The 26,848-nt window shown below is 37.0% G+C and overlaps 4 protein-coding genes across 4 annotated transcripts; 2 read left to right on the top strand and 2 right to left on the bottom strand.

Annotated features, from left to right (window-relative positions):
• Window positions 1-1,398: 1,398 nt before the first annotated feature.
• LOC113687018 (uncharacterized) lies at window positions 1,399-12,424 on the bottom strand. Its single transcript, XM_027204721.2, has 18 exons — window positions 12,207-12,424; window positions 10,668-10,731; window positions 10,469-10,503; window positions 10,140-10,198; window positions 9,813-9,929; window positions 9,594-9,634; window positions 9,420-9,461; window positions 8,794-8,980; window positions 8,312-8,401; window positions 7,694-7,878; window positions 7,057-7,162; window positions 6,899-6,964; window positions 6,454-6,558; window positions 5,981-6,093; window positions 5,404-5,524; window positions 5,253-5,318; window positions 4,385-4,459; window positions 1,399-3,753 (listed from the first exon to the last, which is right to left on the bottom strand). Exons 1-18 carry the CDS (start codon window positions 12,253-12,255, stop codon window positions 2,314-2,316), a joined length of 2,961 nt encoding a protein of 986 aa, XP_027060522.2. The 5' UTR covers window positions 12,256-12,424; the 3' UTR covers window positions 1,399-2,313.
• On the top strand, window positions 11,763-15,894 carry LOC113687046 (uncharacterized). The gene is made up of 2 exons (XM_027204751.2): window positions 11,763-11,921; window positions 12,384-15,894. Exon 2 carries the CDS (start codon window positions 14,955-14,957, stop codon window positions 15,480-15,482), a length of 528 nt encoding a protein of 175 aa, XP_027060552.1. The 5' UTR covers window positions 11,763-11,921; window positions 12,384-14,954; the 3' UTR covers window positions 15,483-15,894.
• Window positions 15,895-16,035: 141 nt separating this feature from the next.
• LOC113687030 (putative divalent cation/proton antiporter TMEM165) lies at window positions 16,036-21,853 on the top strand. Its single transcript, XM_027204731.2, has 5 exons — window positions 16,036-16,381; window positions 17,236-17,643; window positions 18,342-18,527; window positions 18,833-18,938; window positions 19,440-21,853. Exons 1-5 carry the CDS (start codon window positions 16,163-16,165, stop codon window positions 19,502-19,504), a joined length of 984 nt encoding a protein of 327 aa, XP_027060532.2. The 5' UTR covers window positions 16,036-16,162; the 3' UTR covers window positions 19,505-21,853.
• A 676-nt stretch (window positions 21,854-22,529) lies between these two features.
• On the bottom strand, window positions 22,530-25,433 carry LOC113664602 (large ribosomal subunit protein eL31). Its single transcript, XM_027180229.2, has 5 exons — window positions 25,386-25,433; window positions 25,167-25,264; window positions 24,248-24,373; window positions 23,101-23,213; window positions 22,530-22,616 (listed from the first exon to the last, which is right to left on the bottom strand). Exons 2-5 carry the CDS (start codon window positions 25,262-25,264, stop codon window positions 22,582-22,584), a joined length of 372 nt encoding a protein of 123 aa, XP_027036030.1. The 5' UTR covers window positions 25,386-25,433; the 3' UTR covers window positions 22,530-22,581.
• Between the last annotated feature and the right edge of the window lie 1,415 nt (window positions 25,434-26,848).

Raw genomic sequence — 26,848 nt, forward strand, 5'->3', positions numbered from 1 at the left:
AACTTGATTTTCCATTGGATTCAAGTACTAGCTAACTTGCATTTCCAATGTGCTACATTCAAGTCAAAAATATTCGGTTAAATAGTTTCTATGAAGAAAAAAAAAATTAAACTGTGTTTAACAAAACAACTTTTAAACATGTTTAAGCTTTGGTGTGAATGGGGCATTAGTCTGAAAATCTTTCAAGAGCGAACTGAAATACGACCAATTACTGGTGCACTATGGAGAGGTGACTTGAGCTTCTCCAGGCCGTTTAAAGTGAGCGTTTTTATATTAACACTCTCATCGCTGATTACCTGGTTTCCTGGCAAACCTACGAAGAAAACATCGAGGTCTTCAGTGAGAAATTGCAGTGCACGGACATTTCATTTCATCTTATTGATATTTTCAGCTGAAATGTGTTCTTCTGTGTTTTAAACGTTACCACCATTCATTCTCTTGGTTTGTCTCACAGGTCTTCACTGTCGGCGTAGGATGATCAATCCATCAGTGGAGAGTATGTCTCGTGTCGGTCAAACCTACGATCCGCCTGTGTTGCGAATGCCAAAACACCAGGCTGTCCTTCGCAAACTTCACGGTTTTTATTTTTCTTATTCACTTTTTTTTGATCACATACCGATTTATTCTTTTTATCACTGACGTGCGACACACCCTAAATCCTAGACAACGACGATATATGGGCTGATTGATTCTATTGTCTAGATTGAAATCAAAAGAAAAGAGATCACCTAACACTAATCACTTATCTAAATGTCACACAATACAGCTAAAATATCTCGACAATTACCGTGGCAAGCGTTCTTCGTCGGGGAAGCTCGATAGTGCAACATTGCAAGAGTAAACTTATCGTGGAGTGCAGCCAAATTCTCAATAAAATATCTTACCTTACTTTCGCAGTGTACTGCTTGTTTTGTGACCGCTTACTTTGTGGCAACGAGGCCATTTTAGCCAGTTATCCATTTCTAGGTTTACTAGTGCTCCTAAGAGAAGAACTCTCTTAGGATTAGTAAACCCAGAAATGGAGAACTCGCTAAAATGGCTTCTTTTCAACATAGTAAGCGACCAGACAACGAGCGATGTACTGTGGAAGTAAGGCAAGGTGTTTTTAATGAGAATTTGACCGTATCTCACAGCTACAGTTTGGAATTCCTGTGGTTTGCTAGAAACATACACGGGGTAGAATTTCCATTTCCTGAAATTTCCTGCGCCAAACTTTTCTGTCTTGAAAATTGAAGCTAGCCGATCTGTAAATTTAATTTAACTCCGTTTTATCTGCATGTTTATGAAAGAAACATGCGTGTACTAACATACGCAAGAACAGTTTTAAAGCAGGCTTTCCCATCCACTTCTCTCTTTTCTTTCACAATTTAACAATAAGTTCCACAAGTTAGAGCCAAGTAAATACGAAGGGCAAATTTTATTGACACACAATTACGTACTAACAGAACAAACCCCAGTTGCGAAAGTTTGAACACCCCAATAATAACGCAACGAAAGTTTCCTGTGATCTACCTATCTTGACTACCAGAATGTAACGCGGGTCACGCATAACGCTTCATAAAAGACAGGGTATAACTGACTTCTTGGGAAAAAAGATTGATACAAGACGAAACTTCCAAGTAAAAATTGGAAAAAAAAAACTTTTAATAGGTTAAGACTCTTGGCAAATTCTGGAGATGACCAAAAAGCTGGGATTTCCAACGTTCTCTCGAAAAGGACTATTTCAGATTGTAGAACAACATCTTGATAATAAACCAAGATCTCATTTTTTTTGTTAAGTGATTAATTAAGATCACATGGCACATCGCAAGTTCTAAACCACAGCACCAATCAGACAGTATTTGACAAGAAAAATTTTAAAAATATTGGCAATTTCTATAGCTTTTAGTTAAAAAAAATGAAGTTACAATACTTCTAAGTCAATTCTGATAACACTTACTTATCACTTCCGGTATTTCTATTAATTGTCTTGATCTAAACGAGGAAAAAAAAACCCTATCTATTTGGGTGTGGGTCAAGGAAACAGCGTAAAATTAAAACTTTGGAAAACGACACCTTCCGTGAGAAATGTTTTCGAAAACTTATCAATCAACTTCCCCTAAAATTAATTAACTCGCCAAAATGAGCGTGAACGCCATAAACGCGGAAGAGCGTGGACGACGGTTTCATAAAGCGTTTTCGAAAGACCGCTCATTTGAATCGGGCCTTCCTGTTACACGATATCCGTTCACGGACCTTTACCATTTATGGTACACGCAGGTTCCTCCAAGACCCACAACCAAATATTGACCTTAATTAGTTGAAATAACGATTTTATGTCACTGTTGCGTGACAAAACTTTGACATAAGACTTCCACAACAATGCGGCTTTGGTGATACAACACTCGAACATCGCGCACGAGATTTGGGCGACTGGAAGCTTCTTAACCGTAGTTCCCTTCTATTCCAGTTATCCTCGCACTCGGCCGTGTGGCTGCCTTCCTTGTAACGCCAGCTACACTTGGTAAGTTTATCGTGTTGAAGCTTGCAGTGAGGACATGAACTGTTGGCGCTTGAGGTCTTCCTTCCATTAGTAAACGACCTTGATGAGGGAGCACGTTTGGAATTATCCGCATCAGAGTCTGTTGCAACTCGGTCGCTTTCTTCAGAATCGCTTTTTCTTCTGTTCGCTCGTGTTCGCGGTGATTTTGGAGCACTCGAATCCTTCCTGTTGGGAGATTTTCGCCCCATGAAGTCCATTATTCTAGCTTGCTTACCTCTCCTGTCATCGTCAATCGCTGTTGTGCTTTTAGACCGTTTTCGTTTCGCTTCCCTCACTGTTCTCACTGGCCTATCAAATTCAACCATGTTTTCTTGTCTAAGCGGATCGTTTTCTTTGCGACTTTCCTCATCCACTTCCGATTTCTCTGACATTTCTCCTTCACTTCTGATCTCAGCTGTTTTTGTTTTTCCTGATATATTTCCTGTTCGAGTAAATCTAGCGCGCGAGTTCCGTGATACAGCACCATCTTCCTCGGTCGACTCAATTGTCTCTTTATCACTAGCTTCTATATTGTCTGTCACATCATTTGGAAAAGACAAATGTCGAATTTTTCGTCTCCGTGGTGTCTCTGACTCAACGCTATCGCGTTCTACGGCAGGTTCTTCTGATTCTCGTACAGTATTCCTAAGAACACGCTTTGGCGTGGACGCACTCGCTTCAGGGGAGGTTTGCGTCTTTTCTCTAGTTCTTTTTCTAGTTGGAGTTTCGATAACTCCGCTGGCTATACTCTCTGGTTCTTTACTGGAGCCAGCTGCAGAATCTATCGACAAGCAAGACGGATTGACAAGAAGACTGTTACTTCTCGTCCTCCTTGCTGGTGACGAGAACAAATCTTCTTCTGTTTCACTCTCCTCGGTTTCTTCTTCATCAGCGGCCTCACCTCCCGAGTCACCTCCATTCACGGACCTATGCTCTGTGCTGGAACAGTCTCCCGAGCTGCTGGTCGTACTGGAAGAATCCGCCGTACTGCTAACTCTAAAGGACAGAGCAGACTCTGCCGGGCAGCCACCTTCTACTGCAGCGGGGAGGCTGCCGTCACCACTGAAGTTATCCTTACACATGGTTAACACCCGTTGTACAGCGTTGTCATCCAGGTCAGAGGAGTCGTCTGTCAGCACCGCATGCTCTTGCCAGAATACTTCCTCCCGAGCGCGGTACAACTCGCGCCGCATCTTTTCTCGCTTGGTCACCATGTAACACAGGTTGCGCAACTGGAAAAGAAAAGGTGTGAGATTGACACACACACACACACACACACACACACACACACACACACACACACACACACACACACACACACACACACAGAGAACAAAATTGACACACGTTAAATGTTGCGTGGATTAAGGCCTAAAATGACTTTTGATGCAAAATAAAATTATCGAGTTTCGCAAGGGATAAGATCAGGAAGACATTATGGAAGGAGTATGTCGCAGTCTACCCTGAGTAGTCAGTCCAGACTTTCTTTTCCTCGCATTCCTTAATTTTTTTCTCTGGTGTATCTTTGTTTCCTAACACCTAAAAAAATCTCTGGTATATCAGGTCAAATACGTCTTTAGGAGTTTCCAGAAAACAGAGCTCTACAGTATATTCCTAAGAGGGTATGCAAAGGGTAAACTGAATGTTGTCCCGCACAGCCGACCGTCAAACTTCCTGTGCGGTCAGAATTCTAAAAGGAAGTTTAAAGTGGTAAGTGGTAAGAGAGTTCTGAGGCCAAAACACACCAACCATAAAGCGAGGCGATGTCTAACAGCTATTCGCAGGGGCTGGTATTTAACCGAGAACATTTTACAGTATTCAAGTTAAGTCAACATGTGCTGATGATGAATTCAATCTACTCACCTTCTCGAGGTTGCACCGTAATTTCAGAATCCTCTCTAACTGTGCCTGAAGATTGGTGGAGGAATTAACGGCGCCCTGATGAGAAAAAGAGCAATGAAGAAGGAACTTCATTTCTACATAGAACTTAGAAGTTCCATCGACATAATGGACACTAGGCGAGCTGGACAAATTAGACATTTATGACAATGATTTCAACTTTTGTGGGTCTGGCACTGATTATTAGTGCCAGATCCCTTGCAGACTTGTCACGAGCTCGCTCTGTTCCAGGGCCCAGTTGTTCGAAGGCCGATTAGAGCTAACACAGGGTTAAATTTTATTCTAGGTTTCTTTACTCCTTTGTTCGAAAGCCTTTTTGGGATCATTTTCTCCATTCTATATGAAGCATCCAATCATCAAATTGTTGACAAAAAGAATTATACTGAATTTTCTATGAAACCTTTCAGATCTAAAATAAGATTTCACACTAACTCTGGGTTATCTTAACCCAGCTTTGAACAACCCAGCCCAGGTCTTTAACTTATTCGCGGGCAAAAAACGCTCGTGCTCAGCGCCGATGAGGGGCTTCTCGGCTTGCTGGCTAAACATCATAAAAAAAAAAAAAAGTCTATTACAAGATTCCGATACACAGCAACCCTTTGACCCTAAGAGTGACCGGCATCTAATTTCTCCCTACAATATCGCATCTGAATCAAACATTAAGGTACCGAGAGTAAAGGAAATGATCAATAACTAAAATTACACTAATTCTCTTTGTTAGCAACTTAGGAAATGTATGGAGAACAGCATGAAGAATTTGCATGATGATGTTAACTTGATGTTAACGTGTGAAGGGTTAATACAATTTTGAGTAAATCTCTTTATTTCTCACCTGTTTCCCTGAGAGTTTTTCCTGTTGTTGGAGGGTGGGTGGCAGAAGAGGAATATCGTCTTGTGCCTGATAAACCCCAAAATTTTGTTGTATGAGTATAATCACTAAACGACACCTAATAAAAAAAATAAACTTTTGAAAGAAGTAATACCTTTCTCTTGAGCGCCCAGTACTTATGTATCTTGGTAGCCAATTCTTTGGGAAGGTTGAGGTCTTTCGCAATCTCGGCAGGGGTAACAAACTTGTAAAACTCTTCCTCCATCTGCTTTAGTCTAAACGGAGTTGACAACGAAAAGTAATAAAAATTCCTCGTTTTATTCAAAATTTGTGAACATTATTCTAGACTTAACAGGTTTTTCAGTTCAACCAGTGCACTACCTGATATCTTTTATTATGAGTTTATCTTTTTCGTTGAATACTGCCTCTATGGAATCAACCATCATGGTAGGAAAACCAAAGTTCAAGGAACTCTTCTTAAAACATAAACATAGGCCTCTTTAATGTGTGATCAAATCACACACAACACTAAGAATTCTTTGTAACCATGTTATTCTGTTTTAAATTCACTGTGATCCCAAGGTGCATGCCAAAATGAAAAAAAAAAAAAAAAAAAAAAAAAAAAGTCATCCTCTTCTCGACAAAATTTTCTATTACAACCCTCTTTTGTCCTATGGACATTTTTTCATCCCCATTTCTATAAAACCACACAAAATAATCAGTGGGTTTACCTCTTCTGTCTCAAATTCTCTGCATCCTCTGAGGTCGAGGGAGTTCCTGTGTCCTCGTCCCTAGTTTTCTTGTTGGGTGATTTGCTTTTGTGGCTGTGTTTGGTGCAATAACTCTGCAGAACACAATTTGATTTCAGTCATTAAGTGGAAATAATGCTTGTTACATAGAATCCCACAATTGCCTATATCACGAAAGGCAAGTAATATCAAAACATTCTACCACCCTTAATATTATAGTATGGTTAAAAAAGGTTGAAAAAGCAAAGCAATGGATAGATTTTTTTATCAACCACATGAAAACTTTCAACAAAAATGCAGAAATCTGGTTGGCATCAATTTTGTCAATTCCCTTGAATTGTGGGCTGCCATCCCAAACAATCAGATAACTATAATTTTACTAAATAGCAGGTATGAAAACAGTAAATTCCCAATCATGTTGGATTTCTTGACAAACAAAATCAGAGGATACTCACAATGTGTCTGACACCATCTGTGGCAGTGTCATCCAACACAGTCCTCATTTCAAGACCATGCTTGAACCCGCATGTCACATGAAAAGCTGTCACACAAGTTTTAACCTAACAAAAAAATGCAAAAAGAAAAGAAAACACCAACAGCTTAGCTATTGAACAAGTTTACATCTCTTATAGAATTTGAGAAACAAAACAGTACTTGTATGTAGCTGTGCTCTAGTAGGGCTTGGCTGCTACAGCTGATTAACTTTTGTCTTTGGGTGGCCTGTATAACTTTACTTTCACTCCCAAGATTGCAGTGGTAATTTTGTTGCTGTCTTATGTTGTTAGTTTGGAAAATTTGTTATTGGATCAGCTAACAATCATTGCCCATACATTTACACAGAAACTTGAAAACATACATGTACAAAGTTACACTGTTTGCTATGATGAGAACCAGACTTACTGTGCACTGGATACAAGCTCCAACCTTGTCACGGCACAATGAACACACTAGATTCCATCTGCTGGCCTAGAAATTATTAGATACATGGAACAATGTTATTTTAAATAATGCAAAGAAGAAACAAAATACTACAAATCATAGATTAGAACTGAGCTCACCGGAATGTTCTCTATTCTGTTGATTGGTTCCATTTTGGAAACATTTCCAAACCCAACTTCAGGAATCCATAAGGCACAACTAACATGTGCCCAACCTTTGTTATTCCTGGAAAGAAAGGTAAACGAAGTCAAAGTCATAGCATGTTTTTCCTTTCAAGTGATCAAAATAAATGTAAAAGAAATTAAACTGCCTGTAGTCATCAGACTCAAGATTCTCAACTTTCCTCTAGTCTATAATAAATTCACTATCCTCTGCTGCATTGCTTTCATTTCCTTTCTTATTCAAAGAGAGAGAGGTCTTTTTCTGATGCAAAATGATAGTTAAGATAATGAGGTAAACTCTTAACACCATAAATCTGATCTGTAATTCTATGTCCTACCTGCTATAAATTAACTTGTAAATTAGTTTGGTGTTATATCAAGATCAAACCCTCTGACTAATGGATAAATGCCTATTTACCTAATGTATCTGCTAAAGGATTCTTTTAAATATTGAAATGAGAAGAAAATGTTTAAATAATGAAACATCATTGCCTGTCTTTCCACTACAAGCAGAAAGAAAAAAAAATGTACATTTGTGTCAATAGTATCATGCTTCTGAGACATAGATATAAACTTGAGAACTGTATAAGCTTACTTAGTTCTTTTCATAGCACCACCAGAGAGAGAGCAGAATATACACTGGCAATTCTTGAAACCCTTAAGGCATGGATAACAAAGCCAGCTACCAGCTGGAATGTTCTGGATTCCATAACACGCCTGATGGACACAGATGTCACAAGAATCACAGAACACCATCTCATTTAATTCCTCACTATCAGGCTGTAATTTCAAAAGCATACCACTGATTAGTAACATTCTTGACTCTCAACCCTTGAACAACTAAAATAGAAATTATTCCTTCTTGTTGCAATATACTTTCATTCAAATTTACTTTTTTTAACCGCTATAAACCCTAAAGCTATAAAGATTGCCTAATTGTTGACTTGTTTAAGAAATGAAGATGTCAATCCTTGATCACCTCTGGAATTTAAATGAACGATTCTAACAACACCAGAGACTTAAAAGAAAAACTTGGCATTTTGCAAAGGGCCTCTTTACTTCACCTTCAAGATGTCAGAGTAGGATAATCACTTACTAACTTAATATGCATGAAGCATTTAAATGAAAAGCATGTTGAACAAATATCTTTTCAGTTTGGCTGTCATCTTCACCTTTATCTGTTGTATATTGTACAAACTTGAATGATACTTACAGACTGGCAGATATCACAGCAGACATCCTCATCATACTCAATACTAAGTCCTTCTTGAGTGGCTATAGCATGTCCCATGTTGTCATAACACTACAATTAAGATTCAGTGTTAGATTTTATCTGACTAGCCTGATAAATGTAATATAACTGTATATTATAAAGTTCAGCACAATTTTCAGCAACAATTACAATCTTAACCCTTTAACTCTCATGATCTGATTGTCAATTTTCCCCTCTTGCTGCTACACATTTCCTTGTAGATTAGTTTTGAGAATTTTGCGTTGGTCGAAGATAACAACTTCTAGAAGATAAGATTAAGCATTCTCATTACCTGTTTGCTGGATAAAGTATGGATATTGTAAGGAGAAGTTGCAAGTTTGACACTTTCGAGTGTTAAAAAAGGTTTAAACTACATTTCACCCTTCATTTCAGTTGGTTAATATTTTCTCAATTTATGATGTGACTTAAGTCCCAGATGTTACCTTGTTCTCGATGTATGCCAGAGCCTTTTCCATAATTGACTCCTCTAATTCCATCAAACCTTTGTTCCGCCGAGATCTATTTAAAGTTATTAACCATTCTACATCCATTCTTCCCAAGTCATATGGACACCTTGACCCTGGTGGTCTACCTCGTGTTTTGCTTGGAGTTGAAAGTAGTTTCCCTGGCCTTTAGAAATGGAAAAAACACACCTGTGTTAAATTTCAATTATAGTAAATATTTTCATATAATCCTTAAGTGTGACAGGAATCTAGTTCCTTCTAACAGCAACATCACTTAAGTAACCATTTAAATCACAAGGAAAAAGGAAATATTGCCAACCAAAGAAGCTCCCCACTGTTGCACATATTCACCTTGTCTTTAATATAAGAAATTCACAGAAAACAGTTTGGAGAATGTACATACTGATGTTAGGATGTGAAAGGTTGAGTGTAATATATACAAAAATCAATTACTTTAGTACCTGAATAAATCCTTCTTTTATCAATATTTAGAGAGAGAAAGAGTATCCAGCATGTTTAAACAATTAAATGGTTCTTTAAACTGTGATTATCTCTCTCTGCTTATTCTAGCAATAAATTAGCTAAAAATATTTAAAATCACATACAGCTTGAAGTTCCCTGATCTCTTGTAAGGAGTTTCCACCATTCTGTAGGATTAAAGAAAAACAGGTTAATCAGAAACTACCCTAAAAGAGAAACACAAACTTCCTTAATCTCTTGGATGATATCAAATTAATCTCAACAATCAAACTAAACCATACGAATAATTATAAACACACCTAAATGATGGCTGAAAAACCCCTTCTGGATAAACAGGAACCTGATTAGAAATAAAAAAGCATTTGGCAATTTTCAAAAACAAAGAAATAAGTAAGTTAAAGAAATAGGAGACAATCTTTTACACACAAGTAAAAGAATACAAAAGTTCATTCTACCAGGTTATACAAATAAAACATCGACAACATGTAGATAGCAAATATTTTGAATAATTTGATTACCTGTACACCCCTCTCCCATTCTTGTCTCCATTGATCTGATATGGTTACATAGTTCTCTGGACTTAAATTCTGATGATCTGGCAGTTTCATTGCACTTATCAGATCAGTGCGAAAAATCTGTAACAGTACATTGCAAAATTACAAAAAGATAAGTCTTCAAAGGAACATGCTCCACTTTTAAACCATTTAGTACAGTTTGGTGTGGTCACACCCAAGTAAATTTCCCTTTAAAATTTGACAAATCATAACGACAAGGTAGACTCTCACTTTGCAGGGAAATGACATGTGCTTGCAGAGTTAGGTAAAACTACACATTTAACCTCTTACCTCTGCAGGTTTGCGACCCTCCAGTGAAAAGCTGGCAGGAGAAGGAGGACGAGAGGATCCTATTGGTACGTTTAAAAGTACATATAAGAAATCATACTAACACAGCTGTTAAAATACAAATTGTTTAATGGGGGTAGAATAACAAACAGACAGAAATAAACAGTCATTCATTTCAAATCTCTGGTTCTTTCCAGAGGGTGACTACATAACAGAGGTTTGATTCTTCATGTACTCAACCAACTTAAAAACTTTAGGCCAAGCTCTCTAAGGTACATGTTGAGGAACATTACCTCTTTGAAGTGAGTTTTAGTCATACAAGTACAACTCACCTTTAATCTCATCAGCAATCACTGAACTCAGCAAACTGTATAAAAAGGAAAGAGTTATGATAAATTGATTTTGTTTGATGACTGCACCAATAATTGAACTAAATTTTCATCTAAGGTCTTCTCTCTTGATGACTGGCTACTCAAACACAATGCAACAAACCAAAAGAGGTTTCAAGTTTTTTTGTCTGTGAAAAATTACCCCTTTATTTCTCCTTGCTTGGCTTTCTTGCTTGCTTTGTTCTTTTCAATATCCACATCAATGTCTAGGAGCAAAAAAGACACAAACTTTGAAACATTGCTCAAATTACTTAACAATACTATAAATAAGTTTATTGTGCCTGGTGCCTGTTAGAAAATGGAGGAAACATAACAAAGCAAAAATGCTTCTGTTTTGGTCTTGATGCGTATAACAATTCTGTGCTAAATATTCACAACAAATAGAGAAAATAACATGCATATTTTTAAAAATTATGCTGTGAAGAATTTGTTTTCACAAACAAGAAAAAGAACAGATAGAGGATTTGGACCTGAGATACATCAATATTTCAAATCCAGCCCCTCAAACTAATTGGCTGTGACATTTCTTCGTGATACTATCACATGAGTTAGAAGAAATCGCTTGATAAGAGCAGTTTCAGGATCACAGTATCGAACCCCCTCCAAACTACATGAGGTCACCTTACAGAGACAGGCATATGTTTTGGCACAATATCATCACTGCTGATCAAATCACACAGCTGGTAAAGGTAAACTTCATGATCCCCAAACACAAATCAATTTGAAAATATCACAATTTCCAGAAGTATTTACTTCAAAAACCTTTTAACACCGCTGGGAAAAAAATTTCAGTCTGCAACGCAATAAGCGAAACTGAAGTTAAAATTGGAATATTTTATGCTAATTTAACCAACAGGCCCCAGGATTAGTATGGCTGCAGTCGTATTAAAATAGAAAAATTCATTACGGAGTGTTATACCGGCTAAATGCAACCTATACATACTCATCCAATTGAAAATATTGCCGCATTATCAGTTATAATTCGTATATTTTACTGGCTCCGGAAAATTACGCAAGTACATAATTCGATACACGGAATAAGATGTGAAGCTTTGTCACAAATGTACATTACCAAAAGAAGAAAATTGAGTTTATCTTCCCACAAAATAAACCCACCAGGTTTTCTTAGAAGCACTACTGTGCTAAAAGGAAATGTTTTGGGCAAAAACTAAATCTCATAAATAATACATTCGCTTCCGAGTTAAATCACATGGTTTGAAACCCGATAACAAACAATACCAAAACATGCAAAACCGTGCGGTGTGCTCAACCCACCGTATAATTGCACCGATCGACGTTTTGTACTGCGTATTTTCATAACCATCACGTTTAGAATTCTTCAAAATGATGTCCTTTGACTTAATTTGTAATGACGAAAAACGAAACAGACATATCGGTAGGTGAATATATTTTCCCAAGGAAGCGGTTTAGTCACGAATTCAAGGGCGCCAAAGCTTGCTAACAGAGGGGAGTAATTGTGTGCTAGTACTAGTATAAGATTAATTCTAAATGTGGCAAAAATCTGCCGAATGTAAGGTTAGATCTCTGCAGTTATAAGCCAGCTAAGAGAGAAGAACAAGTCGTTCAATATCCCGCCTTTTATGGCAGCCTAAAAGATCCCACATCCTTGCATAAATTACAAAACAAATGGTCGAAACGACAAATGGAGGCGAGGTCTTACCGTCGACAATGTCGGCGCTCTTTCTGTCTTTTTTCGCTGTCGAATCCATACCAAATCTTGCACGTGTGTCACCTAAACATCAATATTGGTTTTGAAATCACATTGAACATAATTCCAAGGCATTTTCCCTGGAAAAAACAGCTATATTTTCATCTTGCTATACTATTCCCGCCATAGGCAGACATCATTTTGCCAGGAGTCACTCAAGCATATCCAAATGACGTCACCATATTTGGAGGGACAGCAAATCTCGTTCCCAGGGTCCATCCTAGCCTGGTCCTTCTGGAAACGAGGATGAATTAGCTGAAAACGAGGCCAGATTTTACAAAGGTATTGAATAGTCTCCATCAAAACAGTGTAACCATTATACGATAAAACAACAGGAGTTAAAAACAGTAAACTATTCCTTCTCCCTTTAATTTTTTTCTTTCGCTGGTCTACAAAATTTGCAAATTCTTTGTTTCCCTACATTTCTTAGCTTAGATGTTTTCAAGTATTGTTCTCTCCTCTGTCGTGCATTTATAGTGAATTCGCTTATCTGGCCGTATGCCTAAACATCATATTGGTCTGATCCTCCAGTGGCAGTTCGGACGAAGTTATAGAATTCTATGCTAGCCTGTAATTTTTTAAAACTGCAGTTTCGAGAAAAAATCGCTAAATTTTCACGGGTATGCTTTCAATCCCACACCACGTGATCCAGTGTACTAGTTATAAATAGCGATTAGATATCCTATCCTAACCAAAAGGGAAGACCGGTCGAATAACAAAGAAGGTTTGAACGATTCCTAATGACGATAACCTTTCCGATAATGACAGGAACTTTAAAATAAGTTTATCGTGGTAAGAAAGTGAAACTGTTTTCCTAGTCAAACTTATACTGTACTAAATAAGTAGCCCATTATTTCAATATTTGATACTTCCATTTATAATATTTTTAACTACGAGTTAACAAAGACTTATCAAAGCAGCGGTATCTAATTCAAGTAATTTAGTGTTAACAACTGGGTTGAAAACGTAAATTAGCCACCGTAAAGGGTAAAAAAGCTGACGTTTCGAGCGTTAGCCCTTCTTCAGAGCGATCAGACCAATCGCTCTGACGAAGGGCTAACGCTCGAAACGTCAGCTTTTTTACCCTTTACGGTGGCTAATTTACGTTTTCAACCCAGTTGTTAACACTAAATTACCTGCTATACTCTCCCACCGACGCAGCACCACAGTTTCTTTAGAAACTTACCCCTTTATTCATTTGTATCTAATTCAATACGCGTTACTTCTGATACTGGCCAACGAAAGTGGTAAAAAATTATTTATCAATACTTGGAAGTTTTCGATAAAGCTATGCTTCTTGTATTTGACCATGTATCATTTTATACTTCCTATTTGAATGTGACGCTGCCTTGCACGGAATCCACGAGCCATTTAGAACGACAATCTTTGATTTGAGATCGGTTTGCCTGGGGGTTAGATTATATTTAGCGGAATTTTTTAAAACTTCCGTTGCTACAGGGAAGCCACGAGGGACGTGAATGCATTGCTCGATTGATTCGGTCAGTCGGCTGCGCTATTGCAACAGCCGAAAAATTTCGTGCCCCCAATTAATAGGTGCACAGTGAGTGCAAAATTGATCACCGCTCTCTTTTAGTCCGCTAATACTGGTATTCAATCTATCCCGCACAAAAATATTAACAGTTAAAAGAATTTACTCTGAACAGTTCAGACGCTTGAAGGCACTCACTAAATTTCTGAATTTAGTTGCCGGCGGTTTGCTCTTTTTTTTTTGCAACATAAATATTTTATGACAATGCACTAATGAATGTCTATCAAAACATCGTCTGTGTTTAAACAAGACTTACTTCTATATGTGCGCAGATACTGTAACAATTGACATAAAAGAAGCCTGATATCAGTGAAAGTAAAATATAGGATTAGCTTTGGAGTCTGATAAGCTGTTTAGTCTGGTACATGCTTGTAGGCAGTTTTTTTTCGACGTGTATAAGTACAAACTTAAGTAATAAAAACGTGACTGAGATTTCCAGCGCTAGTTTAAAAGTACTTTCTCGGCCATATTCTGTTCTCATCTTGTATTCAATTTTACTGTTTTGTCTCGCATAGATTTAAATATTTACACCAGCTTGCTGATATAGCAATGAAAGTTAAAAAAAGATCAAAAATCAATAGAAAAAAAAAATGTTTTGCGAGCAGACAGTTCCTCTTTCCCGTGAGCTGAAAGGGAAGTTTTGTTTTTTGGAAAATGATCGTCCATCCTTATCTTATGTTTTCAGATCAGCTCATGATCAACTTAAACAATTACTCTCAGAGCCAAGTTTACATTTTAGACTACTTTAGCGGCATAGCGTTCAATTATGATAAACAAACATAAACACTACATTAACTTTAGTTGTTTTCTTACTGAACCCAAATGTCTCAGAGCGAAACTGTTCAGCTGTTTAACATATGAAGCGTCAAGGATTTTTGTAATGCAACAGTAACCACTGACAGCGCACTTGTGCCGATACAGGATAAGTGGTAACAAATGCGGAATGTTTTAAATTAATTATGGATGATTTCAATTGCGTGATGCGGATTTGACTCTTAGTGATAAAGAGGTCACTACGTCTATTTATCTTTAATTTCATTGCCCAAACGAGTTTACCCATTTAACTTGAAGATTAACGGCACCGAAAGCGCAGTTTAAAGTAAGTCAAGCGAGTACGCCTCCTGTCAATACAAAAAAACATCAGAACAGGCATGGACACAACCTCAACAGCTCAAAAACCGAAAGGTAAAGTAGCAGTTCACAGGGTTAGATCGTGTCCACAACCTTTCGATTTAATGTTCCAAATCGCTTGCAGTAAGGAATCATTAGATTCGGAGTTTACAGAAGGAAAGAAGGTTATTGATTTCCTACGTCGAGCTGGAAAAGTAGTCGAATTGGACGCCATTACTGCATCTGGGATGACTGCGCTTACACAGTGTGTTCTTGATGGTAATTTCAGGAGTGTAAAAGCTTTGATAGAACTTGGAGCGAATGTGAACAAGAAAGATGGACAAGGATGGACTCCTTTACACTACGCAGCCAGCGAAGGGTACCTTGAAATCGTCAAGTATTTGTTACGTTGCGAGGCTGATGTGCGCGCGTTGGACGGCAATAAACAAATGCCTGTTGATGTGGCAGAAGCCGAGGACGTGCGCAAATTTTTGTCGAGAGTCACTTTATTCTATTCGCCCATGAGTAGAAATCTGACAAGAAAGGCTAGTTTACCAGCTTGGTTATAGTTGTACAGTACGCTTTAGTTTCTGTTATTTTTGGTTGAAATAAAGAGAAAGAAAAGGAAAAGAGGACGCTGGCAAAGAATTGCGAATATCAACCGTTATAAATTGGATCACCTGTTTCCTGATCAGGATCCTTAGCGCTACTTAGCAATATCGCCGGAATGACGCACTTCCGTGAAGATGTTATCATTGTAACGGGAGGAAGTGTGGGAATGAGCGGCTGCTACAAGATGACGGAGTCTGTTTCTAGGGCACATTATTCGCTTGGCCTGTAAAGACAAATATTCATAGAAAACTATTGCTGCGATGATGAAGAGTATATAGTATAGCTTGTAGCGAGTTTATTTTCCGTAATGAAGTAGCAAATCGAACAGCTCGATAAATGTAACCAAAATAAAGCATTTTAAGTCTGTAAGTCGGTTTCCTGTCGTTTTCTATCAATAAAGCTCGCGCAAGCGCAGTTATGATCATATATGGTTGAAAAAATTTGGTATGAGCACGTTAACTCAACCACCCCACCCTCCCTTTCTCAATCCTTACATTTGCGCATAAGTTACATAGCATAACCGCTGATTCTAATAAGCGCACTGAACACAGAAGAAAGTTCTCAAAAATTCATATTTTATAAACACGGGTTAACGAAAGCAAATGGTTTAAAGTGTTATTCTGGTGACTAATTCAACATGGGGACTTATTGTAAAGGGCGTCTAAGTTTGTTCCTAATCATCGGAATTGTTTTAATGTGTCGTGCAACCGTAGCGTGTGCTGCAGTTCCCGACGAACTTGAAGGTCTTGCCGGTCGCGTCTTGATGGCTTCATCAGAGGTCCAGGCAAATGATCCTAAAGAGAAGCCGAAAGGTACCGATTCTGTATCCTTTGTGCAGCCTGTTGAGGAAGAAGTGGTAAGAAAGTATTTTAAGTGTGAACGCAAGTGGCTTTTTGCTGAAGAAAATGGCCTCTTGGCTATTTTAGAAACACTAGTGATGCGTGTTGACATAGTATCTACTGTGCGATTGATCTAGCTTGTGGTCAACTGAACTCGTGATTGCAATTCGTCATAGTTTTGAATGTATTAGTTTATCAAAAATGCCACAAATTTCTAATTAACTATAATTTAATTCAATAACACTTAGGGAGGGTGATGTTAAGTTTTCCTTGTGTCACATGATTGACTAATTTGGCAATTATTTAAATGTAAACATGGAAAGAAAGCCCACGTTCTTGATACCTTCTCAATAGCATCACTAAAGCAGTTTCCCATTTTCCACCTGTTGATGTCCATAAGAAGAAAGTTGGAATGCATGATAAAAACCCTATCAACCCTGAGTGGTGGGCAGATTGATTCAACAGAACATGTGGAGGGTTATGGCCAATGATAGAGCAGACTGAAGAGAAGAGATAAATTACCAAAGAGATATAACAACAACCTTTTATTATTTCTCTGTCATCCAGTTTTTCTTCATTTGCATTGATTTGAAATGGATTTAAGCAAAAAATTATGTCCTTTAAAATTTTGAATCCATTACAGCATGTGCTATAAATATTGAAGAAATGTGACCTTGATTACACTGTATCAAATAATAGTATCACTGCACAACTTATTGGTATTTCATAGAAAGAAAGTAAAAGAAGATACATTTGCTCTCCTGATTACCTGAATGATTATGCTGAAACAAAATTATCCACCTCAGACTCAGTTAGTGTTGCTGATTAATTCATTATCATCTAGTAACAGTGAGCTACTTTTCTTCTCCAGAATGGTATTTTCCAAGGCTCCTTGGCAAAGCAATCATCTGCTTCTGGTGGTTCCTGGGGTGTTTCTAGTATTGAATTCATTCATGCCTTTGTGGCTGCTCTATCTGTGATCATTGTTTCAGAACTTGGCGACAAGACATTTTTCATTGCTGCCATTATGTCAATGAGACATCCAAGGCTTGTTATATTCACGGGAGCTATGCTTGCCCTTGGTTTGATGACAGTTCTCTCAGCGGTACTGGGATATGCAACAACTGTCATTCCAAGGAAATACACACTGTACATATCAACAGCACTGTTTGTATTTTTCGGTCTTAAAATGTTAAAAGAAGGTTATGATATGGACCCTAACGAAGGACAGGAAGAGTTAGAAGAAGTACAAGCAGAACTTAAAAAGAAGGAAGCTGAGGTCTGGTCAGAAAAAAAAAAAAATTACTTAACACTCCATTTTCTATAATCTCCTTGTACCATAGTTGTTAGGGCTCAGCACATAACATGCGTACACATGGAGGAATTGTGTTGCTTGACCAACCTCCACTATGACAAAGGGTTTATGCTCAGGAAGTCAGCTTGAGAAACTCTTTACAGTGACCAATTCACAACTTAGATGATAAAACCAAATCATCTTGTAGTACAGGGTAATTTGGCATTATCAACTGAGTTGATACCATAAATCGGCCACTGCAAAGAGTTTCAAAGCAGACATTTCAAGTGGTAGCCCTTTTTTGGAGCAAATATGGAGGAATTTGTGTTTTTATTTTTTCCAGTTTAGATCTTATTTGAGATGGGTTTTGGAATTTTTATGTCTACAATTTTTGCTTGTTTTGTTTTGGTGTCCAAGTTTTCCTTTTTCAATAGTTGGTTTTAAATTATTATGAATTAAGACACGGGGCTTTTGGGTCTTCTTCACTTGCTTACAAATCTAGTCCTTATACTTCAACATTTCACCTTAATTTAGATAATTGTGATTGCCTTTTTTTCAGTTTTTAGCAATTTCATTTTTCATTTTGGCCATCTTTTTGGTTTCTGATTTCATTATGTAATGATGCATACAAAAAGTGATTTTATCCTTGTTCTTTAGTAAAATTATGGTCTATTTTTATTTAGATGGAGAAGGATGACTCATCCACCATCACTCAAGATGTAGAAACTGGTATAATAAGAGGAGGAAAGAAGCCTGCAAAGTTCTTTGGTCTTTGCTCACCCATATTACTACAAGCATTTACTCTAACATTCCTTGCTGAGTGGGGTGACAGGTCACAACTGGCTACTATACTCCTGGCATCTAGAGAGGTATAAATGGATTCACCCTTTACACCCTAACATCAATGTTTATACATTTCATGCTGATAAGAGAAATTAGTTTGACAATCAAAAGCTTCTTGAGTTTGTGATCATTACCTATATTGTGGTCACCTTTATGTGTAATTCAAGGGTGAAAATGTAAGGAGAAATTAAATTCTAATAGCTCTTAGGGGTCAAAAGTTAATTCCTTTCATTGAGAGGACTTATGAATGGGAGAAAAGGATGTATCTTTACTTATGTGATCTTTTCTTAGATGACTTAAACTGAATTTCTGCACAATATCTCATCCTCAGAATGTAGTTGGTGTGACGATAGGTGGAACATTAGGACATGCCCTGTGCACTGGCCTGGCTGTGATTGGGGGAAGACTAATTGCTCAAAGAATATCTGTCAGAACAGGTGCCTATTTTAAACATATCTTATTCTCATACTTAAGAAAATATGTAGTGAAGGAGGAAATACCTCTATCAAGTGTCACAGATTGACAGCTCTGCTGTAGGGCTGGAGGGTGGTAAGTGGCACTAGACAGTGAGACAGTGCTTTTGTGTGAGCTGAGATAGTAAAGGAATTGAAAGTAAAATCAACATTGTTGCTTAAATTTGTGGAGAACAAATTAAGAGTGCAAGACCTATGGAGCAGGTGATGATATTTTGGAAGAACTAGGACATCCTTCTCTCATTGTTTACTAAGTCATTTCTAGTTTCAATTTTTTTCATGGCTAGAACCATATTTTTTTTTGCTTAGACACCACTGCTGTGGTAAAATAAAATCGTTCCTTTTTATCTCTTTGTTGAAAAAAGCAAACTGTCTTGTAGTGCAAAGACCTGAAAAGCAGATAGTTATGTTACAGTTAGTGTTAAGAAAATATTGACATGCAATTTTGATTTTTTTATCTTCCAGTTACAATTATTGGTGGAGTTGTCTTTTTGATATTTGCATTAACAGCATTTTTTATTGAAGAGTAAATCAAGAATAATTTGACTAAATAAACAGATATACCTACCATATACAAGAATGAACAATAGAGCCTTCATGTACCAGTGTGTGCAATATACTGTGAACGTGATCAGCTGTAAAGCTGTGACACTGTCCTTGAACCCTTTTACTCCCAAGAACTAAATATAGATTTTCCATACTGTCTGCATACATTTCTTTTAAAGTATGCTTGGAGAACTTAGCAGTATCCCACTGTGGATATTTGTCTTCCTTCTAATTACATTTCTGCTTGAAAGTGAAGGAATGTTTTTCAGACAGATTCGTTTGCAATAACTCTTGGGGGGTTGAAGGGTTAAAACTGGAAGTGCATGTCTGAGTGTATAGATATGAGAGATATTGTAGTTATTGTTGTTAGATCAAGTTCAAGTGCAATGCTTTTTGAAGCAATGATAATGATATTGATATTATTGGCATGATCATAACCATTACAATTTCCTCAAATGTGATTGGTGCATCAGCTGCTTCATTTTTCAGTAATCATTCTGTGCAGTTGTAATCCGACAGTATAATCCAACAGTATAATCTGACGGTTGGTTGTAATTAGACACCTGTAATCAGACAGTTGAAGCAGCCAATCATACAAGGTCCACTCAGCTAAATCCACCAATCACAGAATTGATCATAATAACCATAGCAACAACCACTTATCCAAAGGGAAAAAAGGCAATTTCCAAAATGGAGGATATTTGTTCTAGGTGTATTTGTTTTTTCAGAAATTGAAATGGTTATATGATTAATTGGTAACAGGACTTCTTGTCGTTGAATACTGTCTGTAATCATACTCGTGATAAACAAATCGGACTCCTGCTTTTCGGTCGTCCGATTTTGTTAATCACTCGCATGAGTACAGACCAAATTGGACTCCACTCAGTCCTATTACCATTATTAATTGTTGTTATTATTGTAACATTTGTACATTAATTTCACTTTTAATCCAGTTTAGGGCAGATTTGTAAGGGAAGCTAAGGGAATGCATATCTTAGCCTATCCTGCAACTGAATGTTTTATTCAAATATGACTTCAAAACACATGCACTGTCCATTATCAGAAAATGTCTGTTTAAACTTTTGTCCTACTGTTTGGTGAAATTCAGAGCAGAGACAGAGTGGCTCTCTCTGCCAGAGCCAATCTCCATTTCTGTTGCATCAATCTACTGAGTATTGTTATTCCTATTGGATAAGATGTTAGTTGATTGTGGGCCACTACCATTACACACCCCCCTCCCCCACCCACCCTTCAGCATTTTGTTAGCTTCCCTTGACAGCTCCTTGGCTCTCTTACTAGTAGATGGAGGGAGACAATGTGAAAGCATTGTGTCATGCCCAGTACCTCCCTTTACTCGGGAATATCAATGAGTACCACATAGTCTTAATGAATACTGTGATTTTTTTTTTGTTTTGTTTTGAACTGGAAAAAATACTATTTTATCCCTCAGGGATATCTATGATTATTTTTGTCTTGTGAATAAGGGCAGAGTGAGAATAAGTTTGGTTTTTTTACACCAAGCTTTATTCCTTAACTCTGAAAGTTGTAGCCTTGACATTCATTAATGAAACAAACATTATCATAATACTATTTTACATACATGTATGAAATCATGTGAATTTTTATCAATGGCAATATTATTTAAAAGAGAAATAATTACTGCATGGTCAGTCAGAACAGATAAAAATTGTTCTTTAATTTTTTTTTGTTTTTTTTTTGAGTCAGAAACAAAAGTTAAGAGGCTTCAGTCATTATTGTTTACAGAGGAAACACTCTCAGTTTCCTGGTGGCTTTGTTTGCAATCTTTTGCTTATGGGTAGATTTTTTTTAAACCCAACTAAATTAAATTTTTTGTATGTTTTGTGTGAGACTAGTATAGCCCTGAGATAACCTCTCCTAGGTAGTGATTACTAATGTTACCACAAATTCAGCAGAAGTCATCACAAGTACAATTTAGTAACGAAAAAATTCTGTGTTGGCAGGAAAAATGAAAGTAACTGCATGTTTCTTTATACACTGAACAATTAAAAGCTAAGGCATGTCCTTTTGTTTCATTTTTTGAAATCTTTTAGCACATGGTTTTCCTACAAAATAAGAGCTGTGTGCTAAATTCCACAAAGTATAGAATGAAATATTTCATTTCCCACTGGTAGGGAAGAAAAAAAAATTGTATCGCCTGAAGTATCTCAGTATGGAATCATCATCTTCTCCCATCTAACTCAAAAGTGAGGGTAAAGTAGAAGTTGTGTTAATCAGTGCTCTGAATAATAGAAAAGAAGTTATGAAATATATGTAGAGTTGCTGTTGATGAATTAAAGTTGTACTGAACTTGAGTGTGTGCCAGCTGGTTGAAGGGCTATTCATATGAAATTGCCGCTTTCTTAATGGTGGGTCAAATGCAGTTTTGTGTTGGCTTGTTTTAGCTGTTATGTGGCACAAGTTTAAGATGTGGCAAGAACAGATGGCCATCTGGTCACAAGCAGCTCTCTTTCCCAAGGTGTAATTCAAAATCCTCTGGGAATGATAAGAAGGTAGCTTTGATGAAAAAGTATCATTGTTCACTTGTGATCTTTTTTCATTCCTCACTTTTACTATCCACCGTCATTACTTCATGTTCAGAAGGAAACGGACATCATGTTCTTCAGTACTTGGTGAGTTTTGTGAATTGAACTGATTGTGTATAATGGATTAAATTAGTGCTTCTTAGAGTTGGTTGTAGTTCTCTTAAAGAGGATGTCACTTTCTCCCTTAATCCAGTTCTCTCAAAAGGAATGACTACAACTCTACTTAAATTTGATTGGTTTACAGTGAAAAATTCAAAATAAAATCCCAGCTAAAATCTACCTTGATTTTTTTAAAATTAAGTACCAATTTGCATGATGATTTCAGGAGGATGATACCATCACACTAGCAAGAAGAGGCAAACATGTTTTCAATACCAATAGCAATTCAGAAATGTCAATGGTCTTTCTGCTGAAGTGTAGAGTGGACAAAATCAGTAAGAAATGATTAAAGTTGTGAGATCTTTATTAAATTGACAAGTTTATTTCTGTACATAGGCTTAATCCTCACTTTCCACCTTCTGTGTTTGCAGACCTATGAAACATAAAAAGAAAAAAATTGTCAACTCGCAATCAAAAATGTCTAAATACCAGACATTTAATTATTACTAAAGACCACAGTCCCCTTTCTTATTTAAATATTATTTCAGAATCCAATTGATTCAGAATAGCTTCAGAGTCAGGCTAACGAGAAATAGTAACTAATGACAGCTATGGAAGGGTAATAAAAACTTTTGGACCAACTTTTATTCCTGATAATTGCTCACACAAGTTTAGCAACTCAAAAGTAATGGCCACCTAGACATGTTTAAATATAATTTCTCAAAGTAGCAGGGACACTTTTTTAGACCCTTCAGATACATATTTTCCACAACAGCTTTAGAGCTGTAAAAATGATTACAAGAGAAACCATTCTGCATACTTTTTAAGATTTTCCTAGATTCATCTCATACAGAGTATGATAAACATAGCTATAAATTTTTAAGGGAGTTCTTCTGTTTCAACAACACAACACTGACCCTTGAATGAAGCCACAGGGACATGAGTGACAAGAGTGTACAGCTTGTGAACAGAGTCTTCATCTTCGTTCCTTTTACGTGCTAAACGAATCCTGACCCTGAATGGCACATTTCTATTTGAGACAAAATTCTGTTGTTAGATTACAATATGAAAGTAAGAGACCCCTTTAAATGTTTGTTTTGCCATTAACTGAAAGACTACAAAACTTTTCACTGCATCACTTCTGGGATGTTAGTTTTTTTTTCCTTATGTGTAAAGATATAAAAATGTGTACCATGCTAGTAAACAATTTTATGACTGTGTTCTGAAAATTCATGGGTGACAACCAATAACAGTGTTTTTACCCTCAGATCTACAGGCAGTGCATCATACTACAGTTCACTTGTATCCATAGTTCAAATCTTAATTTTCCCTACTGGTAGATATTGTTGAGCATGAAAATAACTCAAACCAAATGAAAGTAAAATTCAAACCACGTTAAAACTGAGCCACAAGATAAAAGGGAGTAGCAGGTAGCTAACTTCATTAATTACTCTACAAAATTTAAATGGTTACAATTGTCATTAGTTCAGAATGTGACTAGATGATGATAAAATTGGGTAATTTAGTGTTAAAAACTAAGTTGAAAACATAAATTAGCCATCGTAAAGGGTAAAAAAGCTGATGTTTCGAGTGTTGGCCCTTCATCAGAGCAATAGACGAAGGGCTAACGCTTGAAACATCAGCTTTTTTACCCTTTACGATGGTTAATTTATGTTTTCAACTCAGTTGTTAACACTAAATTACCTGCTACACTCTCCCACCAACGCAGCACCACAGTTTCTTTAGAAACTTACCCCTTAATTCATTGATGATAAAATTGACTGCAAAAAAACACCAAAAATGTACCCGAAACAGTTCATCTTCAAATCTTTACCTTTGCACTCCCTTGATGTCAAAAGTAATTCTTCTAAAAGTCTGCTTAACTCTTTTATTCCATGAGAGTTTTAAGAGTGTGGCTTAATTTGAAATAATTTCTCTCAGTTTATAGTTTTCTCTATGCTCATCACCTATCTGTTTAATATTGCAAGGAGAATTACTTCTTGATCACTCTTGGAACTGAATAGGTTAACAGAAACTCCACTCTAGTGGATGATAATGGCATACCTGATTCCCTTGGACCACACATGTTTGTTAAGGTTGGTGTCAACACGAATATCAGGTGTTCCCATCATTTTCTCAGCAAACTTTTTGATTTCCTTGATGGCCCTTGGTGCTCGTCTCTTGAAGCCACTGTTGTGGAAGAAAAGAGAACTTACAATTGATATATCATCATGAAATTGTAACATAAAAGACTTTTAGGTTTGTTAGATGTCAGAGACCATTCAGCCACTATTTACACTTGTTAAATACTAGACAGTAAAAGAGATACAATTAAATTTCTGGAGGTAATGTGGTAAATGGTAAAAAAGCTGAACCGGTCAGCCTGTGTCCCTTTGTTTGAATGCTTGATTCCTATAACTCATCTCAAAATTCGAAGTATTTTAAACTAAATAGCTAGGGTATCACAAAAACAATAAAGCAGGCTTTGAATTCTGAGTGAGTCGTCCAAAAAATATATATATATATGTATCATTTTTGAAGAAATATTACACAGAATAGACAAAGTCACAACTAGATTTTATGCTCAAAATCTACTGTCATTTAATCCAAGTAGAGAACGAAGTTTTCCACATTGAAACAGAAAGACGAGCTCGTGCTCTATTACATTACCCTTAATTCCCCCAGCCTCAAGTCTGACCCTGATAGAGGCTGCAGCAATAGGAAAAATAAGCAAACGGTAATAACAAGTCTCAATAAAACATTTCCCTTTTCCAAAAAGTTTTGTCTACCCCTCGGCGAGCTATAGCTCAGAATGTCGTTATTGCAAGAACCAATTCGCTGCTAATTCAAGACTTATCCTTTCTTCAGATTGTTTCCCCGCCAATCGTCGGATTCTAATATAAAGAGCTAAACCAATAAATTGCTGTCACCTTCCAGGTAAAAGTCATTCCCTTTAAAAAAAAACCAAAAACACCGAACTTACATGCCATGGATTCTCTTGTGTACGTTTATCGTGTATTCACGAGTCACAACTTCATTGATGGCAGAGCGCCCCTTTTTCTTGTCGGTTTTCTTAGCCATCTTACAAAATAAAAAAACGAAGGATTAAAATAAAATATTTCATATTTTAATGACAAGAATTTACAGGACTTTGGGTCAGATGGATTGGATATCTTAAGGTTCTTAATACACAGTAACAGACCTTCAAGGACGACTTTGAAGAGATCGCCTTGATGGAGGCAGCATAGCATTGTGGGATGCAATTGGTCAACACCAGACTTCCCCGAGGACGCTCGGGGAAAGAAAGAAGTCATGTGTAGGATGGACTTGTGAAATGGACCCTCGGACTAGACCTAAGACCGAGAAAAAACAAGTACTTTAAATAGTGCGGGCTAAACTTCGCGAGATAAATCAGAAATTCTCTGGAATAGTAGAAAGTATTTAACCCCTGGTTTAAAGTTTTAACATTTCTTCTGACAGAAGACAGTTAAATGGGCTCCTGTTTGTGAATAATATTTACCATGATTAAAGCCCGCCCCCCCCCCCAAAAAAAACAAAACAAAACAAAAAAACCCGAAATCACTGATAAAGATCAAGACAATTTTACGCATAACTTATTAGAGGCTTATCAAAAGTGAAAATTGGTCACGAAAAGAAAAACTAATCATATTTCGTTTATCGTAACTTTCTATTGATTATGTTACCGTTTACACAAAAACGGAAATTACAGGTATTACATTTGCATAAATGTTTCATCATTTCTATTTTCTGATGTATATAATAAGAGCTGTGTACCACTTTACATCTCGTTCTTTTTCTCGTTCAAGATAATTTGATGTTATCAACTGTAAAGAAAATTGGCCACAGCAAAGATTTTCTAAAGCTGATGTTGCGAGCGTTGACTCTTTGTTTGAGCGTTCACTTTGTAAAGTCGTGCTTATTTACCAGGTAGCTAGAATGCTAAATTAGCACTTAAAGAATTTTAATTGAGTCGTACTATTTACTAGAATGGAAACTGATTGTCTCTCGATGAAACTTGTTCAATCTCTGTCTTCATCTGGTCTGTATGTTAGATTGCCTAATAGGGCAGGAAAAAATAGTGAAAAACTATAATTAAAGATATCTTTTCTTTTCCATTAACTGAAAAATATGCTTGAATGAGAAGGTTTCGTAACAGTCCCCCCAGCAGCAAAACTTCCTGTGATCTACACGGGAAGTTGACACTGCAAACTTAAGTTCCGTGTCCCAGGGAAAACCCCTTTTTCTGGCGGGTAACTGCACATCAACGATAAAGTTCATTCTCCTTTGAGGCCCTCAAATTCGACGCATCTGCATTGTTAAGGAAGAAAAGCTAAATGCGTTTGCGTCAATGGAACTTCTGAGGTTTGAATCTCAGACACATCACGTCAATCACGTTTATTAGCGCTATTAGAAACGTGAGGTCCTCAACGAAAATTTATTGTGTTCCTCAGAGAATTATTATTCAAGCGCGATGCAATGCTAAAACTTGGCTGAGCACAATTACTTCTTATTTAAAACCAATATGTTTCAGGAAAATTTGATTGGAACCATGATTTTTTTTTTATTGGCTGGTTTGATATTTTCTTGTTCCACAAGAGAAAACGTGTTAGGATAGCCAAGCTAGGACTTCGCTTATAGGCGAGG

This window comes from Pocillopora damicornis, chromosome 13 (assembly GCF_964200805.1).
Source record: "Pocillopora damicornis chromosome 13, jaPocDami1.2, whole genome shotgun sequence".
NCBI classification, from domain to species: Eukaryota; Metazoa; Cnidaria; class Anthozoa; order Scleractinia; family Pocilloporidae; genus Pocillopora; species Pocillopora damicornis.

What these genes read in the sequence shown, in the direction of transcription:
- LOC113687018 (XM_027204721.2), bottom strand. Translation starts at nt 12,255, where the DNA reads ATGGATTCGACAGCGAAAAAAGACAGAAAGAGCGCCGACATTGTCGAC. An exon ending in AATGGGAGAGGGGTGTACAG is followed by an intron (nt 9,635 to 9,812) that starts GTAATCAAATTA and finishes ATTTCTAATCAG; the next exon opens with GTTCCTGTTTATCCAGAAGG. An exon ending in GAGCTTGTATCCAGTGCACA is followed by an intron (nt 6,559 to 6,898) that starts GTAAGTCTGGTT and finishes TTTTTTTGTTAG; the next exon opens with GTTAAAACTTGTGTGACAGC.
- LOC113687046 (XM_027204751.2), top strand. Translation starts at nt 14,955, where the DNA reads ATGGACACAACCTCAACAGCTCAAAAACCGAAAGGTAAAGTAGCAGTT.
- LOC113687030 (XM_027204731.2), top strand. Translation starts at nt 16,163, where the DNA reads ATGGGGACTTATTGTAAAGGGCGTCTAAGTTTGTTCCTAATCATCGGA. An exon ending in AGCCTGTTGAGGAAGAAGTG is followed by an intron (nt 16,382 to 17,235) that starts GTAAGAAAGTAT and finishes TTTCTTCTCCAG; the next exon opens with AATGGTATTTTCCAAGGCTC. An exon ending in TTAAAAAGAAGGAAGCTGAG is followed by an intron (nt 17,644 to 18,341) that starts GTCTGGTCAGAA and finishes ATTTTTATTTAG; the next exon opens with ATGGAGAAGGATGACTCATC.
- LOC113664602 (XM_027180229.2), bottom strand. Translation starts at nt 25,264, where the DNA reads ATGGCTAAGAAAACCGACAAGAAAAAGGGGCGCTCTGCCATCAATGAA. An exon ending in CACAAGAGAATCCATGGCAT is followed by an intron (nt 24,374 to 25,166) that starts GTAAGTTCGGTG and finishes CTTCCACAACAG; the next exon opens with TGGCTTCAAGAGACGAGCAC. An exon ending in GTGTGGTCCAAGGGAATCAG is followed by an intron (nt 23,214 to 24,247) that starts GTATGCCATTAT and finishes TGTCTCAAATAG; the next exon opens with AAATGTGCCATTCAGGGTCA.